At 42.5% G+C, this 20,869-nt stretch overlaps 1 protein-coding gene across 2 annotated transcripts in view; it reads right to left on the bottom strand.

Moving 5' to 3' along the window:
• Positions 1-4,044: 4,044 nt before the first annotated feature.
• The window catches only part of LOC129831858 (CUE domain-containing protein 1-like), a 58,464-nt gene continuing 41,639 nt past the window's right edge, over positions 4,045-20,869 (bottom strand). For both annotated transcript variants that reach the window (XM_055895371.1, XM_055895372.1), the window contains exons 2-10: positions 19,719-20,384; positions 18,835-18,962; positions 17,738-17,864; positions 17,320-17,596; positions 16,913-16,984; positions 10,009-10,098; positions 9,768-9,861; positions 9,467-9,589; positions 4,045-9,311 (exon numbers count right to left, since the gene is read on the bottom strand). In XM_055895371.1, coding sequence (XP_055751346.1) covers position 9,311; positions 9,467-9,589; positions 9,768-9,861; positions 10,009-10,098; positions 16,913-16,984; positions 17,320-17,596; positions 17,738-17,864; positions 18,835-18,962; positions 19,719-20,030 — 1,224 coding nt within the window. In that variant the 5' untranslated portion in view covers positions 20,031-20,384 and the 3' untranslated portion in view covers positions 4,045-9,310. The remainder of the gene's footprint in view (positions 9,312-9,466; positions 9,590-9,767; positions 9,862-10,008; positions 10,099-16,912; positions 16,985-17,319; positions 17,597-17,737; positions 17,865-18,834; positions 18,963-19,718; positions 20,385-20,869) is intronic.

The following is a 20,869-nucleotide window of genomic DNA, read 5'->3' as shown; positions in this document are numbered from 1 at the left end:
GAGGAGTAGAGACAAGAGAAGACTCAGCCTCAGACGCCGACTCGCTACATAATGGGGAAAACCGGTTGAAAGTTTCTGTCGGCTGAATGAGCGACACCAGTTGAGCATTCCTACAGCATTTCCCTCCAGAAGCCATGAGAAAGTTGTCCGGCTGCGGGGACTGTGCGGGGGGTTTATACTAACGGTAGTATCTGTACTTACTGGTGGCACAGACGCTGTTTCTTCCTTTCCTACACTGAAATTACCCTTGCCTAACGATTGCGTCTGAAGCTGGGCTTGCAGCACAGCTATCCTCACCATAAGGCGATCGTTCTCCTGTATATTATGAGTACAGCGACTGCAATTAGAAGACATAATGTTAATGTTACTACTTAGCTTCGGCTGTTGAAGGTGCTGACGAACCATGTCCAGATAAAACGTCCGGAGTGAAAAAGTTGAATGAGGGAAAAAATTTGCCATGGAAAAACTAAAAATATAAACGGTAATTAAAAAGAGAGAGAAAAAAAAAAAAAAAACGTAAAGTTGTCAGCTAGTAAAGTAAAGTTGGCAACAAAACGCACAGCAACAAAACGCACAGCAACACGTCTGCAAATTCAAGAGGAAGTGACGTGAAGTGACGATTTGTGTGGTATTGAGGGCATCTAGCTTAGATTGTAGGGAGGCCGGGGTGTTAAGCATATCCCAGTTTAGGTCACCTAACAGTACGAACTCTGAAGATAGATGGGGGGAAATCAATTCACATATGGAGTCCAGGGCACAGCTGGGGGCTGAGGAGGGTCTATAACAAGCGGCAACAGTGAGAGACTTATCTCTGGAAAGGTGGGTTTTTAAAAGTAGAAGCTCGAACTGTTTGGGCACAGACCTGGATAGTATGACAGAACTCTGCAGGCCATCTCTGCAGTAGATTGCAACTCCGCCCCCTTTGGCAGTTCTATCTTGACGCAAAATGTTGTAGTTGGGGATGGACATTTCTGAATTTTCCGTGGCCTTCCTAAGCCAGGATTCAGACACGGCTAGGACATCAGGGTTGGCAGAGTGTGCTAAAGCAGTGAATAAAACAAACAAACTTAGGGAGGAGGTTTCTGATGTTAACATGCATTAAACCAAGGCTTTTACAGTTACAGAAGTCAACAAATGAGAGCGCCTGGGGAATAGGTGTGGTACTGGGGGCTACAGGGCTTGGGTTTACCTCTACATCACCAGGGGAACAGAGAAGGAGTAGGATACGGGTACAGCTAAAGGCTATAAGAACTGGTTGTCTAGTGCACTGGGAACAGAGAATAAAAGGAGCAGATTTCTGGGCATGGTAGAATAGATTCAGGGCATAATGTACAGACAAGGGTATGGTAGGATGTGTGTACAGTGGAGGTAAACCTAGGCGTTGAGTGACGATGAGAGAGATTGCATCTCTGGAGGAACCATTTAAGCCAGGTGAGGTCTCCGCATGTGTGGGGGGTGGGACAAAAGAGCTATCTAAGGCATGTTGAGCGAGACTGATGGCTCTACAGTGAAATAAAACAATAAGTACTAACCGAGACAGCAGTAGACAAGACATATTGACATTAGAGAGAGGCATAAAGCAATCACGGGTGTTGATCGGGAGAGCTTAGACAACAACGGGTAAATGGCGATGAATGGGCAGAGAGGGTCAGTTAGGTACGCACAGGACCTGAGTTCGAGGCTGGGGCCGACAGATAAACAAAAAGAGGTACCGTGTTAGTGAATAGTCCAGCAGACATCCGCTGTGTAGTCGAGTGATCGTAGGTTCCAATGAGCAGCAATAGCTAAGTCAGGGTGCCGTTCAGTAGTCCCTACTACGCTAGGCGAGCGGGAGACAACGGCGTTCAGAAAGCTAGAGGGCCGGGGCTTACGGATGGTTCTTAAGCGACATCGCAACAAAAAGCCTGATGAAACCACATCGGACGTTTACGTCGGCAGACCAGTCGCGATGGATTGGCGGGGCTCCGTGTCGACAATAAAGGGTCCAGGCCAATTGGCAAAAGAGCTATTGTAGCACAAGAAGTTAGGCCCATATACCAGCTATCTCAAGGCTAGCTCAAGGCTAACTGGTGCTTGCTTCGGGACAGAGGCATTAGCTAACAGTAGGCACTCTATTCTAGCTAGCTAGCTGCGATGATCCGGTGTAATGGTTCAGAGCTTGCAGTGAAGACTGGCAGGTATTGTCCGATCTAAAGCTGGCTGGTGTCCGAGCTAAAGATGAAGACCGCTAGTAGTGGCTAACAAAGACTGATAGCTAGTAGCTAGTTAGCTGGCTAGCTCCTGATGGATGTTCCAGTTATAAGGAATAAAAATAGCAGATCCGTACCACATTGGGTGAGGCGGGTTGCAGGAAAGTATATTTAGTTCGTAGATAGAAAGTGAGATTAAAATATATACAAAAAAAAAATATTTACACGGGATAAGACAAAGACAAATACACGTCCGACTGCTACGACATCTTGGAATGAGATGCTACGCCATCTTGAAACATTCAGTCCCCATAAAGTAAAATATATCATTGTGATGTACTTTATTATTAAAAAATGTAAATAAACATTTTCTTCTTGGCTTTCAAAATAGCATCAGACCAAACACTACTCCCTTAGTTCCAGGTTGGATGGTGTTCTCAGGTCTCTGCTGTTTGTTTGCTAGAGCACCCTCCGTAGACCTTGGAATGGGACATCATGACATGACACACGTGTCAATGGTCACATGTGACCTTTACCATTCATAAAACAAGAATGTCACTAAAACAACGATTGTTTATACTGAATCTAAAATTCCTTTCTGAATATAACAAGGAGTGTGCAAACGGTGATCGTGGACTACAGGAAAAGGAGGGCTGAACACCCTCCTTTTTACATCGATGGGGCTGTAGTGGAGCGGTTTGAGAGCTTCACGCTCCTTGGTGTCCACATCACCAACAAACAATCATGGTCCAAACACACCAAGACAGTCCTGAAGAGGGCACGACAACTCTATTCCCCCTCAGGAGACTGAAAAGATTTGGCATGGGTTATACAACTGCACCATTGAGAGCATCCTGACCGGTTGTATCACCGCATGGTATGGCAACTACTCGGCATTCGACTGTAAGGCGCTACAGAGGGTAGTGCGTATGGCCCAGTACATCACTGGGGCCAAGCTTCCTGCCATCCAGGACTTCCATACTAGGCGGTGTCAGAGAAAGGCCCAAAAAATTGTCAGACTCCAGCCACCCAAGTCATAGACTGTTGTCTCTGCTACCACACAGCAAGCAGTACCGGAGTCTAGGTCCAAAAGGCTCCTTAACAGCTTCTACCCCCAAGCCTTTAGAATGCAGAACAATTGATCAAATGGCAACCTGGAGTATTTGCATTATTTATTATCTATGCATAGTCACTTTATCCCTACCTACAAAATAAGAACTTGTTCTTAACTGACTTGCCTAGTTAAATAAAAAATAAAAGGAGTTTCTTCGGGACAAGTCTCTGAAAGTCCTTGAGTGGCCCAGCCAGAGCCGGAACTTGAAACCAATCAAACATCTCTGGAGACCTGAAAACAGCTGTGCAGCAACGCTCCACATCCAATCTGACAGAGTTTAAGAGGAGCGTCATACCCAAGAAGACTCAAGGCTGTAATCGCTGCCAAAGGTGCTTCAACAAAGTACTGAGTAAAGGGTCTGAATACTTATGTAAATGTGAGATCTTTTTTTTTTTTTTTTGACATTTGCAAAAAAATAAATCTTTGGCATTATGGAGTATTTTTTTTAACTTCAGTTTACTTTGTAAATATTTTCTTAACTCTAATTTTATTAAAACTGTAGTGTTGGTTAAGGGCTTGTAAGTATTTCTCGGTAAGGTCTACACCGATTGTATTCTGCGCATGTGACAAATAAAATTTGATTGAGTATCCATTCCCAAAATGTTTGGTCTTAGCTAGAAACATTTCACTTCAAATCTCGCTCACGAAAGTCCTAGGTCTTTCTCTCTCTTCAAAGAGATGGCCTTATCAGGAACCTGATGTTGAGCGATAAGTCATTTTCACTGGTCAGTTGTGACAATCTTGTCTAATGGATCGATAAACAACTTTAATGAGCAGAATCGGTTAATAAATCTTTACAAATGTCACACAATCACATCAGACAGGGTACAACACAATTTGATTATTTCAATAGCTATAAGAAACTTTCTTAAAGTGTAAGAAAAATCTGATCCAGAAATCAATCTTGAGTACAACAATCACGTAAAGAACCTTAAACATATGTTGTGGGTAGAAACTGGCTTCTGACCTTGGCCTTCCAAAATATGACAAACAAACAAACATGTTGAATCATACAAATTCTGAAGTTCTTGAAATGTACATCAGTTTTGATAATGAGCAACGCTTTTCGTATGTTTGACCTACATTGACTGGTGGGATTAGCTACAGTCCTGTCCAGAAACAGATCTACAAAAATGCCTGGAGGTTAGAGGCTATAGGGGTTGTTTATGGACAGGCCACACAGATCGCACCGAGTTCCATACGAAACAAAAAACCATCAGGCCTGTGGTGGTAGTTCTTCAAAGTAAATATGATATACATTCTTATGATAGGGTTATGAGCCATAGAAGATTGCAGGCTCATGAGTGCATTGTAAACAAGCATGTTGTCTGCTATTACTGGCCTCATCTCTATTCATGTACATTCATAATGAAGCATATCACCCTTTCTGGCACACATACAGTACAATAAAATAATCTGTACTTAAAACATCTCAACAAAAAAATAATTAACCAAGCATTTGTGATGCTGCATGTCTATTGGTCAGAAAAGGTTAAAACGTTAAAGTTTGAAATTATTTTGAGTATGCTCTTTTCCGTACAACAACTAGGCCTATATGCAGCTTTTTGGTCTATCGCACAGACCGGTCCAGTATGCATTTGAAATCATGTCTGGCCACCAACATGATATTTGAAGCTTCTAAAGAAATAAACTACCAGCCTAAATATACCTTTTCATATTCTTAACTGTGCTTTTACCAAGTCGCACAAATTGGAAATGGAAGAACAGTAAAAAGAAGAGGGGAGCTTCCCTGAGAGGATAACGTATCTACAAGTTTCTATGAGCAGTCATCAAACATCAAGCCATTTTGAAATCACGTCACAAAACCATGCAGACGAGTGTTGCCCTCGACAGTGCAATAACAAAACTGCACTCATGTTCAGATGTCAGTCAAAAGCCTGGAACTGAAGATACAAAAAACATTTTCACTTCTCTCTTTTCCAAAAAGAACAAACCTAAGCAATATGGAGTGCAAGCACTTGGTGACTTACTGATATCATGTAATGCTGTAATAGACAGACATATACCTGCTGACTGGTCAGTGGGTGAACTGTCACAGGCATTTGTAAACAAACGTAACCTGCATCTTATCAATGATGCTCTCTCAGCTACTGCAGATATGAGTTAGAATGTCTAATACAGAAATAAATGAAAGCACTCCAGTATCATGGGGTGACATTTGAAACAGTCAGGTACAGTAAGAGCTATATATCTCACTACCGTTCAAAAGTTTGGTGTCACTTATAAATGTCCTTGCTTTTGAAAGAAAAGCTATTTTTTTAGTACAGCTGAAAACTGTTGTTCTGATTAAAGAAGCAATAAAACTGGCCTTCTTTAGACTAGTTGAGTATCTGGACCATCAGCATTTGTGGGTTCGATTACAGGCTCAAAATGGCCAGAAACAAAGCACTTTCTTCTGAAACTTGTTGGGCTGTTCTTGTTCTGAGAAATGAAGGCTATTCCATGTGAGAAATTGCTAAGAAACTGAAAATCTTGTACAACACTGTGTACTACTCCCTTCACAGAACAGTACAAACTGGCTCTAACCAGAATAGAAAGAGTGGGAGGCCCCGGTGCACAACTGAGCAAGAGGACAAGTACATTAGTGTCTAGTTTGAGAAACAGGTGCCTCAAAAGTCCTCAACTGGCTGGCCTTCTAGGCAGAGTTGCAAAGAAAAAGCCATATCTCAGACTGGCCAATAAAAATAAAAGATTAAGATGGGCAAAAGAACACAGACACTGGACAGAGGAACTCTGCCTAGAAGGCCAGCATCCCAGAGTCGCCTCTTCACTGTTGACATTGAGACTGGTGTTTTGCGGGTACTATTTAATGAAGCTGCCAGTTGAGGACTGAAAATAATGCATCTGTTCCTCAAACTAGACACTAATGTACTTGTCCTCTTGCTCAGTTGTGCACCAGGGCCTCCCACTCTTTCTAATCTGGTTAGAGACAGTTTGCACTGTTCTGTGAAGGGAGTAGTACACAGCACTGTACGAGATATTCAGCTACTTGGCAATTTCTCGCATGGAATAGCCTTCATTTCTCAGAACAAGAATAGACTGACAAGTTTCAGAAGAAAATTATTTTGTTTCTGGGAATTTTGAGTCTGTAATCGAACCCACAAATGCTGACGCTCCAGATACTCAACTAGTCTAAAGAAGGCCAGTTTTATTGCTTCTTTAATCAGAACAACAGTTTTCAGCTGTGCTAACATAATTGGAAAAAGGGTTTTCTAATGATCAATTAGCCTTTGAAAATGATCAACTTGAATTAGCTAACACAATGTGCCATTGGAACACAGGAGTGACAGTTGCTGATAATGGGCCTCTGTACACCTATGTAGAGTTTTCCATAAAAATCAGCTGTTTCCAGCTACAATAGTCATTTACAACATTAACAATGTCTACACTGTATTTCTGATCAATTTGATGTTATTTTAAAATGGACAAAAAAATTGAAAAACAAGGACATTTCTAAGTCACTCCAAACTTTTGAACGGTAGTATATATTACAAAAACCCATTTGAAATACCTCTATGGATATGAATGTGGATCACAGGAGTTTGGTGGCACCTTAATTGGGGAGGACGGGCTTGTGGTAATGGCTGGAGCGCAATCAGTTTAATGGTATCCAACACATGGTTTCTATGTGTTTGATGCCATTCCAATCGCTCCATTCCAGCCATTATTATGAGCCATCCTCCCCTCAGCATCCTCCACTGATGTGAATAGCATGACAGTAACAATGAAGTCTGGATAATCTGATGGCAGTTTGAGTAAACTGGATAATGGCGCCCCCTATCTGCCGCTCAATAACAGTATAAAGGAGTGGGTGACATTATGGCAAATCTTTTTCATTATGGCAAGGACAATAAACACATTTTATTGGCAAACATGTTTAGAGAGTTTGTGAAGACCTATATGAGAAAAATGCTGAGAGCAAAACTAACAAACAAGAAAATGACAACAGACAGAAATTGTCAAAGGGGCATAATTCCAAACCCAATCCATAACATCAAGACTTCAAAAAGAACACTGAAAGGGTCGATTTCAGCCTCCCTTCACACAATCAATACTTGTACATACAAAACTTTCTCCGTATATTCAACAAACATACCTTTCTCCTTATATACAACACATGACCTTTCACCAATGAGGTCTTCTGTCAACATCCTGACAGAGAAGGGGTTAAAACATGTCTCATTCCTAAATCAAGGAAAAACTGTAAATGGGTGATTTGATTTGAATCATCTTAAATTTCAATAGTAAAAACATACGTTTCAATCATGGAGCCATCTAGATTGAGAGGTAGCAAAACATTTACATGTAAATCCATTTAAGAAGGTAGAGTGAATGAATTGGTGTTCCAATTCCCCACCCTCTCCCTAAAGTGTGCACTTGGTTTGCTCACTTTTATGCATCAATTTTAAAACAGAATTTTTAGAAGCATGGTGGAGAGAGTTTCCTACACCAGTCTGTCCCTTCCTTTTTAACGATCGTGAGCAAAGAGCACCCTTCGGCGAGAAGGCTTCAGAATAAGACAGTAATCATTTCCAATAGTTGGGAAAGTGACGGATCAATGTGAAACCTTACGAATCAGATAGTGGCTCAAAGGGTTGACTTTAAATCTAGCTCGACTGTCTGTTGAAACTCATATCACAGCGCTGGGTCATCATCAGCCTTCTCCTCTTTTCTACCGATATACCCAACAGCATCTAATCAAGATCAATGCCAGTCCTCACCTCACAGAGGCATCATCCATATCACGTTCTGCTTTGCTCTCTCCATACCCAACACTTCCCATTACACCACATAACAAAACACATGTTTATCAACAATGTGCACAGATCACTGGCATATTTGTTTATCAAATATTTCTACTAGTTATATTATTGTGTACTCATCAATAACACGAGTTCAGCAATATGCACCCCTCCTTACTCTCAACGAGATAGGGTTAGTATATAAATGCTGTATTGAAAAAGACATGAGAATAGTGAGATATGGCAGTCAGTTAGCTTGAGGGATATTTCAGTTCGTATGAAATCTTAAGAAGTTTGTCAGAGTTCCTGAAATGGGATTAAAGGTTACACTTGGCATTTAGTTACACATTGACATAACAATATGGGATGAAATATGACCCGCTTGGAACAAGTGACCCTTTTGGCAGGTTTGAATGCCTCTTTGATATAGGAGGGTGCAACAGAAGGGTTTGTTGACATTTGAGCAGGGCAACTTAACAACCCCTTGACTGACACACACAGGTCTCTGATGATATCATCTCCTGTCAAATTGCTCCGAGGCAAATCCAGATTTACAAGGGGGAGTCAACTGTAATATGAGAGTCTCTGTTTACAAGTTGTTTCTGTGTCCTGAACTTTCAGGAAACATGGGATTGAACTTGGATTAGGCTGTGATTCTAGTTGAGGTGTTGTTTAAACACAAGCCACATCATCACTGGTTACTGTCTGTTTAAAACTGTGACCAAATGGGCATAGCAACACATGGGTACTGGGAGTGAACATGGTTTATTATGGGACATTTCAGAGGTGCTTGTGCACACTTTGGCTCTAGAGTGACCTACCCCAGCCATATCAAAGATATTAGACTGGTAACACTAGATGAGTCCATATGTTAAGATCATCACCAGCAAGGCTGACAAGCATTCTGCAATGGGGATTAAAGGGAGCTGATACAACGACAAAAAAGAACTGTCAAAAGACTAATGCATCTGCCCTTTACATATGAAGTCATATATTAATGAAGAGTTATAATACAGAGATTATAAGGGTTATCCAATGCGGTTATGAACAGTCAGAGTTAAGGATAGGTGGTAGCAGTCTGCTTCCTCTCCTCCTGAGCGAGGGGGGTGGTCCCAGGTCACTTCTGGGCCTGGGATTGGCTGATCTGTGTTAGAGGAGGGAGGAGCCAAAGTATTGCGTGGCCACCAGCCATGGGTCATTCTGCTGTCACCATGGAAACCCTGATGTGGTACAGCCTTGGAGAATCTGAAATGGAGGTGACATGTTTGTCAGATTACAGCCAAAAGGCCTATCTATAAACAAAGGATGTAAGTCAACAATAATGTTTGATTAAAGCGGTTATAGTAGTTACACAGAGTAAAGTGATACAATTTCCAACAGGGAAGGAGACAGGTTTTCACCATGACAAAGGCTCCTTGTGTGGCACATCGTCTTCCTGAGTGTCTGATCTTCTGGGCTGACCCTCTTCTGGGCTTCCCTCCACATCTTCCAGGAGGTTGGCTGTGGAGTTGGCTGTGCCCAGTCTTAGAGGGGATATGGTCAAGGGAAACACCTAAAGGCCAGGATATTGATACATATGCATCTGTATTATACAGTATGTGGTACTTGAACATTGAGTTCTATAAAAAGCCATCACTGCAAAAACAGAACCCATCCAATGTTTCTGATTGGAAATTAGTATCGACTGGCAATGAAGGATACGACTGGTGCTTCAGGAGCGTTCTTCTTTTTAACTTTCTTCTCTTTGTCTTGTCAGAGAATGATCTGGCGATTTCAAACAGCTTCTTTCTTGTTGCTAGGTGGGAGAGAAGACAACCGTATCGGGGGGGTTTGCATAAGTATGCTGTTCTAGTGATTGAATTCGTTAACTGGCCATTGCCAGAGAGAGACAGGGGATGGTAATAATGTGTATTGAGTGGCCTGCTGGTAGAGAATGCCTTACATTTGCCCATGTGTTTGAGTTTGTCTCTGAACATGGCGTCATCTGACACAGCAGTACAGGCCTCCATCGACCTCGAAGCACAGTGCTCTCCTGGAAACAAAGAAATTAGTTGTAAAAGACAAACATATGCATATTATGCACACACACACAGACACACACACACAAGATCACACACGAAAACACGAACGCAGTAACACACATTCACATACAGTATAATAATGAACCTGAGTAGTGAACAAACAATCTACTTCAACCATTTTTGTAAAGTCTTAATTGGTGACTACAGCCGTCGTTAAATTTTCTCTGGGCACTTTAAGACTTTGTTCTTAAAAAATTACTATAGAACAAAGATAAATGATTATGTGTATGTACAGTACCAGTCAAAAGTTTAGACACACAAACTCTGTAGTAACCAGACCTGACTGCCCTTGACCAGCACAAAAACAGCCTGTGGCGTACTGCATTAGCATCAAATAGCCCCCGTGATATGCAACTTTTCAGGGAAGTCAGGAACCAGTATACACAGTCAGTTAGGAAAGCTAAGGCTAGCTTTTTCAAGCAGAAAATTGCATCCTGTAGCACAAACTCCATAAAGTTCTGTCACACTGTAAAGTCCATGGAGAATAAGAGCACCTCCTCCCAGCTGCCCACTGCTCTGAGGCTAGGAAACACTATCACCATGTGATAAATCCACGATAATCGAGAATTTCAATAAGCATTTTTCTACGGCAGGCCATGCTTTCCACCTGGCTACCCCGGTCAACAGCTCTGCACCCCCCACAACAACTTGCCCAAGCCCCCCCGCTTCTCCTTCACCCAAATCCAGATAGCTGATGTTCTAAAAGAGCTGCAAAATCTGGACCCCTACAAATCAGCTGGGCTAGACAATCTGGACCCTCTCTTTCTAAAATGATCCGCCGCAATTATTGCAAAACCTATTACTAGCCTGTTCAACCTCTTTTTCGTATCGTCTGAGATTCCCAAAGATTGGAAAGCTGCCGCGGTCATCCCCCTCTTCAAAGGGGGAGACTCTCTAGACCCAAACTGTTACAGACCTATATCTATCCTACCCTGCCTTTCTAAGGTCTCCGAAAGCCAAGTCAACAAACAGATCACAGACCATTTAGAATCCCACCGCACCTTCTCCGCTATGCAATCTGGTTTCAGAGCTGGTCATGGGTGCACCTCAGCCACGCTCAAGGTCCTAAACGACATCATAACCGCCATTAATAAAAGACAATACTGTGCAGCCGTCTTCATCGACCTGGCCAAGGCTTTCGACTCTGTCAAACACCGCATTCTTATCGGCAGACTCAACAGCGTTGGTTTCTCTAATGACTGCCTCGCCTGGTTCACCAACTACTTCTCAGACAGAGTTCAGTGTGTCAAGTCTCTATGGGGGTAACACAGGGTTCAATTTTCGGGCCGACTCTTTTCTCTGTATATATCAATGATGTCGCTCTTGCTGCTGGTGATTCTCTGATCCACCTCTAGGCAGATGACACCATTCTCTATACTTCTGCCATTCTCTATACTTCTGGCCCTTCTTTGGACACTGTGTTAACAAACCTCCAGACGAGCTTCAATGCCATACAACACTCCTTCCATGGCCTCCAACTGCTCTTAAATGCAAGCAAAACTAAATGCATGCTCTTCAACCAATCGCTGCCCGCAACTGCCCGGCCGTCTAGCATCACTACTCTGGACGGTTCTGACTTAGAACATGTGGACAACTACAAATACCTAGGTGTCTGGTTAGACTGTAAACTCTCCTTCCAGACTCACATTAAGCATCTCCAATCCAAAGTTAAATCTAGAATCGGCTTCCTTTTTCGCAACAAAGCATCCTTCTCTCATGCTGCTAAACAGGCCCTCGTAAAGCTGACTATCCTACCGATCCTCAACTTTGGCGATGTCATTTACAAAATAGCCTCCAACACTCTACTCAGCAAATTGGCAAATTGGAAGTAGTTTATCACAGTGCCATCCGTTTTGTCACCAAAGCCCCATATACTACCCACCACTGCGACATGTATGCTCTCGTTGGCTGACCCTCGCTTCATATTTGTCGCCAAACAAACTGGCTCCAGGTCATCTATAAGTCTTTGCTAGGTAAAGCCCCGCCTTATCTCAGCTCACTGGTCACCAAAGCAGCACCCACCCGTAGCATGCGCTCCAGCAGGTATATTTCACTGGTCACCCCCAAAGCCATCTCCTAATTGGCCGCCTTTCCTTCCAGTTCTCTGCTGCCAATGACTGGAACGAATTGCACAGTACGGACATTGCAACTTATTGCCCTGGCCACATCTGCAGTCCTCATGCCTCCTTGCAGCATGCCTAAGGCATCTTCACGCAGATGAGCTTTCTTTTGGTGTTTTTATTTTGGTGTTTTTCAGAGTCAGTAGAAAGGCCTCTTTAGTGTCCTAAGTTATCATAACTGTGACCTTAATTGCCTACCGTCTGTAAGCTGTTAGTGTCTTAACGACCGTTCCACAGGTGCATGTTCATGAATTGTTTACGGTTCATTGAACAAGCATGTAAAACAGTGTTTAAACCCTTTACAATGAAGATCTGTGAAGTTATTTGGATTTTTACGAATTATCTTTGAAAGACAGGGTCCTGAAAAAGGGGCGTTTCTTTTTTTGCTAAGTTTATTTATTTATATATATATATATATATATATATATATATATATATATTTATATATATATATATATATATTTATATATATATATATATATATATATATATATATATATATATATATATATATATATATATATTTATATATATATATATATATATATATTTATATATATATATATATATTTATATATATATATATATATTTATATATATATATATATATATATATATATATATATATATTTATATATATATATATTTATATATATATATATTTATATATATATATATATATATATATATATATTTATATATATATATATATATATATATATATATATATATATATATATATATATATATATATATATATATATATATATATATATATATATATATATATATATATATATATATATATATATATATATATACATACTGCTCAAAAAAATAAAGGGAACACTTAAACAACACAATGTAACTCCAAGTTAATCACACTTCTGTGAAATCAAACTGTCCACTTAGGAAGCAACACTGATTGACAATAAATTTCACATGCTGTTGTATAAATGGAATAGACAACAGGTGGAAATTATAGGCAATTAGCAAGACACCCCTAATAAAGGAGTGGTTCTGCAGGTGGTGACCACAGACCACTTCTCAGTGCTATGCTTCCTGGCTGATGTGGCTCAGGTAGTGCAGCTCATCCAGGATGGCACATCAATGCGAGCTGTGGCAAGAAGGTTTGCTGTGTCTGTCAGCGTAGTGTCCAGAGCATGGAGGCGGTACCAGGAGACAGGCCAGTACATCAGGAGACGTGGATGAGGCCGTAGGAGGGCAACAACCCAGCAGCAGGACCGCTACCTCCGCCTTTGTGCAAGGAGGAGCAGGAGGAGCACTGCCAGAGCCCTGCAAAATGACCTCCAGCAGGCCACAAATGTGCATAGACAGCAAACCTTCTTGCCACAGCTCGCATTGATGTGCCATCCTGGATGAGCTGCACTACCTGAGCCACTTGTGTGGGTTGTAAACTCCGTCTCATGCTACCACTGTGACCAAAACATAAGCCAGGAAGCATAGGAACTGAGAAGTGGTCTGTGGTCACCATCTGCAGAACCACTCCTTTATTGGGGGTGTCTTGCTAATTGCCTATAATTTCCACCTTTTGTCTATTCCATTTGCACAACAGCATGTGAAATGTATTGTCAATCAGTGTTGCTTCCTAAGTGGACAGTTTGATTTCACAGAAGTGTGATTGACTTGGAGTTACATTGTGTTGTTTAAGTGTTCCCTTTATTTTTTTGAGCAGTGTATATATATTACATTGATGGAAGCTACAACCATGACATCTGCAATATTAAAGATGATCTACGCCCCCAAAAAACAATTTAAAAAATGAATTCATGAGATAAATTATATAAAGAATGATAGTAAAAAGCTCTGGAGGACCTTAAATGAAATTCTAGGCATAAAAAGCAAACTCAGCTCCATCCTTCACTGAGGCAGATGGCTTGTTCATAACAAAACCCTTCGATATTGCCAATCACTTTCACAACTTTTTTGTTGACAATATTTGCAAACTTAGGCATGACTTGGGCTGTTACGGTGACCGTATTACCACCACACCGGCGGTCACGAGTCATGGCGGCAGTCAAATTCCACATGACCGCTTAATCATAGTAATTAGGCTTCTCCAAGCTCTGATGCTGCTGGTCATTAGTAGCCTACCAAACTTGCATAGTGCCCAGTACGCAGCACTCTATTGTCCCTCTAATCACTCTGACATCAATGGAAATGTAATAGAAAATCTAATCAAACACTTAATGAGAGCCCACGAGTTCACACAACATTTCTATAGGCTATGCAGAAAACAGAGTTTTGATGGCCTCTATTTAAAAGAGAAGGATCCCATCAGCTTTCTATAGACTAGGCCTATATACAGTGCATTCGGACAGTATTCAGACCCCTTGACTGTTTCCACATTTTGTAACGTTAAAGTGTTATTCTGAAATGGATAACATATTCTATTCCCCCCTCAATCTACACACAATAACACATAATGACAAAGCAAAAACAGGTTTTTAGAAATCTTTGCAAATTTATTACAAATAAAAAATGAAAATATAGCATTTGCATAAGTATTCAGACCCTTTTCTTGGTAAATTGTTCAATTACCTTTGGCAGCGACTACAGCATTGTTGGGTATGACAGCACAAGCTGGCACACCTGTATTTGGGGAGTTTCTCCCATTCTTCTCTGCAGATCCTCTCAAGCTCTGTCAGGTTGGACGGGGAGCGTCGCTGCACAGCTATTTTCAGGTCTCTCCAGGGATGTTCGATCGGGTTGAAGTCCAGGCTCTGGCTGGCCCACTCAAGGACATTCAAAGACTTGTCCTGAAGTCACTCCTGCATTATCTTGACTGTGTGCTTAGGGTCATTGTCCTGTTGGAAGGTGAACCTTCGCCCCAGTCTGAGGTCCTGAGCGCACTGGAGCAGGTTTTCATCAAGGATCTCTCTGTACTTTGCTCCGTTCATCTTTCCCTCCATCCTGACTAGTCTCCCAGTACCTGCCGCTGAAAAATAATCTTGTTTCTCATGGTCAAAGAGTCTTCTAGGTGACTTTTGGCAAACTCCAAGCGGGCTGTCATGTGCCTTTTACTGAGGAGTGGCTTCCGTCTAGCCACTCTACCATAAAGGCATGATTGGTGGAGTGCTGCAGAGATGGTTGTCCTTCTGGAAGGTTCTCCCATCTCCACGAGGACCTCTAGAGCTCTGTCAGAGTGACCATCGGGTTCTTGGTCACCTGCCTGACCAAGGCTCCCCCGATTACTCAGGACCTTCAATGCTGCAGACCTTGTTTGGTACTCTTCCCCAGATCTGTGCCAAGACACAATCCTGTCTTGGAGCTCTACGGACAATTCCTTCAACCTCATGGCTTGGATTTTGCTCTGACATGCACTGTCAACTGTGGGACCTTATATAGACAGGTCATGTCCAATCAATTGAATTTACCACAGGTGGACTCCAATCAAGTTGTATAAACATCAAGGATGATCAACAGAAACAGGATGCACCTGAGCTCAATTTTGAGTCTCATAGCAAAGGGTCTGAATACTTATGTAAATAAGGGATCTGTTTTTTATTACTAATACATTTGGAAACATTTCTAAAAAACTGTTTTCGCTTCGTCATTATCGGGTATTGTGTGTAGATTGTTGAGGATTATTATATTTTTTTTATCCATTTTAGAATAAGTCTAATGTAACAAAATTTGGAAAAAATCAAGAGGTCTGAATACTTTCACGAAGGCCCTGTATATGCTCAATGGCTGCTAAAATAGGAAGCGGTCTGTCCATGATAAGACGCTGCTCTGTTTTCATCTAAATCAATGTACACGGAGGGCAAATGTACACGGAGGGCAAATGTCAGTGGTATGCATGTCAATCTCTACTGGCTCAAAGTTGACTGCATCACTATTGGTCTTTGTGCGAGGTGTTAATGGGTTAAAGGTAACAAACTATCTGTTCAAACAGTTGGACACGCATCGGTACAACACAAGACATGCAACCAGAGGTCTCTACACAGTCCCCAGGTCCAGAACAGAGGCTGGGAAACACACAGTATTAAATAGAGCCATGATTACATGGAACTCTGGGCCACCCCAGGTAACTCTAGCTAGCAACAAAAACAGATTAAAAAAATACAACTGATAAAAGAAAAACTTGCAGCACGACAGGGACTTTAAAGAGACTTAAATTGTTTTAAATATATATTTTGTATTGTATTATCAAAGCAAAATCAAATCAAATGTTATTTGTCACATGCGCCCAATATAAGCAGGTTACCGTGAAATTCTTACTTACAAGCCCTTAACCAACAATGCAGTTTTTGAAAAAATAAATAACAAAATTATTGATTTATTTTATTTGTTGAGTTTTGTTTCCTGGCAGCGGATATTTGGGGATCCTAATAAAATACTAAATGAATCACTCCAGAGAAAGCCATTTATCGTGTCAACAACTACTTGGAGAAGCATTCACCATACCCAGTGGTAGCGAGTGATAAATATAGGTGGCTAGATATTGGACGTGATAAAGGGACATTATCAAAATAAACCCCAAGTCATTGATATGAGTAGGCCTATTGGGTGTTTGAATAAGAAAGCACACACACACACACACACACACACACACACACACACACACACACACACACACACACACACCCCTTTACTGGTGAAGCTTATGAATGACATCTACCTGCTGTGGAATTCTCCATGTAAGAGGATGAATGATTGGACATGGATTTCTTTGATTCGTACTTCAAGCGATCTAAAACAGAGAGAGCTGGATGTTATGACGCAATATGGGGACACATAGCAGCATCTAATCTATTATTAAGAAACCTTTATGAAAGTGGGACATGCTTCCCAAATTTAAACTTTTGTAGGATGAAGCATCATGAGATACTACACAAGGGACTTTGCAACTAGCATAGCATGAAAGAGAGAGTATTTTTAACAGTAGCTGACTCGCTCCGTAGAAAGCATAAACTTGACTACTACATTAGCCTACTGCACTAGCCTACTGTGTCCTGAACATGTATTCTGTGTGTTAAAGTATATCATGCAGGTGACCATGTATGCGTATCTGTGCATGACACACACCTCTCTCCAGGGCGACGAGGAACTCGCGGTTGCGCTGCAGCTCCCTCATGAACTCCTCGTTCTGGAGGAACAGAGCGATGCGTTCATCATCCAGGTACTGCTTCAGTTTACGCTCCTGCTCCGTGCCTACCCCTGCCATGCCCCCGGGACCACCTGGCCCTCCAGGTGCCCCTAGGGCTCCATCAGTCCCTGGCTTGGAGACACCTCCCTGGGTTGTCTGCTGGGCGATGGAGGACAGAGAGGAGGAAGAAGGCTGGGACAGACTGCTCTGTGAGCCCTGGAGGAGGAGAGATGGAGAAAGAGAGTTTGAATTTAGTTGCTATTGATTTCTGTAAGCAGGATGTCGCCCTGCTGTTAATGATAACGTCATACTGCTAATGCAGTTTTGTGTGTGGTTTTCTTCACATCCACTGTGTACCTGTATACTATCTAGTTGCTGTGGCAGGATCCGCAGGAAATCATCTGGCAGGTTGCCAAGCAACGGTGGATTCCAGTTCCTGTAGCTGCGGACCTGCCGGTGACCTGGAGGGAGCTGGGCCTCAAACCTAGGTCAGACAAGGGTCAAAAGGTTAAGGTCAGACTAGAGAGAGATTCATATGCCATGTCACACTAGAACTAAACTAAATGCACACATCACACATTGTGTACTGATGCTGTGAAAAGTAAGCAATGCATGAAAACACAAATAATAATGTCTGTTTGTCTTCACAATAAAATCCCCTTTGAGCAGCAGTCACCACATTTAACACACCACTATTGTACAGTCCAAAAAGTCAATTACTGTGAATCTCTCAGCTGGTGGTGTGAAGCAGAGCAAATGTGGACATGGTCTTGAATCATAAATCATGGACAATGGGGCTTGAAGCAAATTCAATTACATGGATTTTTGTTATTATCTGGTCCAGTGATACACAAGCACCAATCATACATACACACACCCTTAAGACAGCATGGCATAGTTCTTAAAATGGCCACCAGGTGGTACCTTGACTAACTATAACAGCATGTGGTCGGCTGTGATATCCACAGGCCCAAACATATAAATTCCAGGGCCCCATAGGACCACTTCCTCTGTTCCTCTGGGCTTTATAGAGTACAGGCTAGGAGATTGCATGCAAACAAAAGGTCCTGTCTGGATTTTTAGAACATGCATCCCTCCTTCCTCCCGTTCATAAAGTAATCAGTGTTCACGTTCCAGATGCAAATATTCTATACAGAATTAAAGAATTACGATAGACAGACGACTGATAGGTTAAACTCTTCTCTGGGCATTTTGTAGATCTGTTGAACTGTATAGTATAGTAAAGAGAAGGCTGGTGGGAGCATATATAGGGAGCATATATAGGAGGAAGGGCTCATTGTAATGGCTGGAATGGAATAAATGGAATGGTACCAAACATGTCAAACACATGGAAACAACGTGTTTGACTCCATTCTTTCCATTCCAGCCATTACAATGAGTCTGTTCACCTATAGCTCTTCCCACCAGCCTCCTGGGATAGTATGATAATTTACCGGGGTGGGGGAGTGGGCGGGGCCTCGGGGTACTTCCTGTCGTAGATGTGCATGTCATAAGTGGGCGGTGAGTAGACGGGGGGAGGTTCCTCGTCGGAACTGTCAGGTTCTAATGTCCTCTCCAGAATCTAGCCCAGGGAATGGAGGAGACCAAGAGAAAGAGAGAGTATGTCCCAATAACGTTAATACACATTTACCCATTCAAATCAGTCATGTCAGTAAGATAAATCATTTAAGTTTTAAGAGAGAAGCTGGTTGGGGGGTTAGTGTCTGGTAAGGTAACTGGAGCACACAAAACAGCACTACTTTACCATTTATATTGTAGTGAGATGACATGGGTTGCAGTTCCTTCTTTTTTATGTGTGGTACTGATACACCATGTATTATTTATTATTGACTAAAAACTAGACTACAACAAGAACAGGAGGGGAGAGAGAGAGACATTCTGTAAATGTACATTCTGTCTAGCCCCGCGACCTTGCCAATGTCAACCTGTTTAAAGGTCACAATTGGCCCAGCGTCGTCTGGCCAAACCCTCCCCTAACTATGGGACTCCCGATCACGGCTGGCAGTCCCATGCGTCTGCAGTGACGCCTCTAGCACTGCCTCAGACCGCTGCGCCAGTCGGGAAGCCCGTGTGAGTAAGATCTTTAAACAGGTTAACATTCGCAAGGTCGCGGGGCCAGACAGAATACCAGGAAGCGTACTCGGAGCATGCACTGACCAGCTGGCAAGGGTCTTCACTACGGCATCTCAAGATGGACAAACAGTACTATTGACGCTTTTTTCTACTTTAAGCAAATATATTTTAAGGGCTTACGCGAGCACACTTGTTCGGTTCACCTAGCAAAACATGTGGAAGCCTTGACCCTGCACTGACTGACCTCTGGTGGGATGCTATCATCGGAGTCAGAGCTGTCATCTGATCCCTCTCCATCGATGCTCATCTGGAGGAGCTGGTCGATGGTGGCGTCCACCGCCCCGTTGTTGGAGCGCAGGACGCACTCGATGACCTCGTAATCCATGGTGGGGAACATGATCTTAAAGTCCTCCATGGCCTGGTTGAACTCCAGGCGCCGCACCTGTCGGTTAGGCCGGCTGTTGTTGAGCTCTCCTGGGGTAGAACCACCACCACCTCCCCCTCCTCCTCCACCGGAGCCTCCATTACTGTTGCTTCGCCTGAACAGGCTGGTCATCCTGCTGCCTTGACTGGTGCTATCACCTTGGGGTCAGGAGGGCACCTTGACACTCACACCTCTACCTTTCTTTCTCTCCTTTCTCTCCTTTCTCTCCTTTCTTTCTCTCTATCAATCTGCTCCCATCTGATTGTGTTTCTCCTGACTCACAGTCTCTTCATACCACCACATGGATGGCAGTCCTCAGAATGGAGCAGGAGAGTCCAGTGCTCTTTCTTTTTCTCAGCTTGTTATTCAGCTGCATCCAACACGGCTGGCTGTAGCGAAGAGGGTCCTTAGTTTGTGTCCACTCCTCCGTCCCGTCACAACTGTCTGGTACGGGGACCGGAATCTCTGGTCCAAAACAGTCAATGCCTGAGAGGGAGATAAAGAGGGAGGTTAGCAAAAGTTAACATACCTGTAATACGCACATTTGATTTTTCCTTTAACAAGCACCTAGGCTCTACACAGAAGCAAACACCTAGGCTCTACTGAGAATAAATCACCTAGGCTCCACTCACAAGAAAGCAGCTAGGCTCATTTCAAATACTAGCTAAAAGGCTGCAGCCACAGAGCCATTGAAATACAATTGTGAAAACTGACATGGTTCGACAAGATTTTACATGGCCTTGTCCGAGATGGTGTCTCAGTGTCCCCACAGTGTCCCCACCCCGCCTTTCTGCTCAACCTTGCTAGGCTAGGCCCCTGTGTTACCATGGCAACACAAATAACGTCTGTAGATTAAACAGTTGGCATTTGAATGAAAAGGTGAAACTTTACATTCCAGCACTGTAGGGAAATTCCTTATTTTGAATCACATTATAGGCCTATATTCCAACTCACCAACAAGACTACAAGGC

This window comes from Salvelinus fontinalis, chromosome 33 (genome assembly GCF_029448725.1).
Source record: "Salvelinus fontinalis isolate EN_2023a chromosome 33, ASM2944872v1, whole genome shotgun sequence".
Taxonomy (NCBI): Eukaryota; Metazoa; Chordata; class Actinopteri; order Salmoniformes; family Salmonidae; genus Salvelinus; species Salvelinus fontinalis.
The sequence above is the reverse complement of the archived record's forward strand: the minus strand, read 5'-3'. Positions and strand labels throughout refer to the sequence as shown.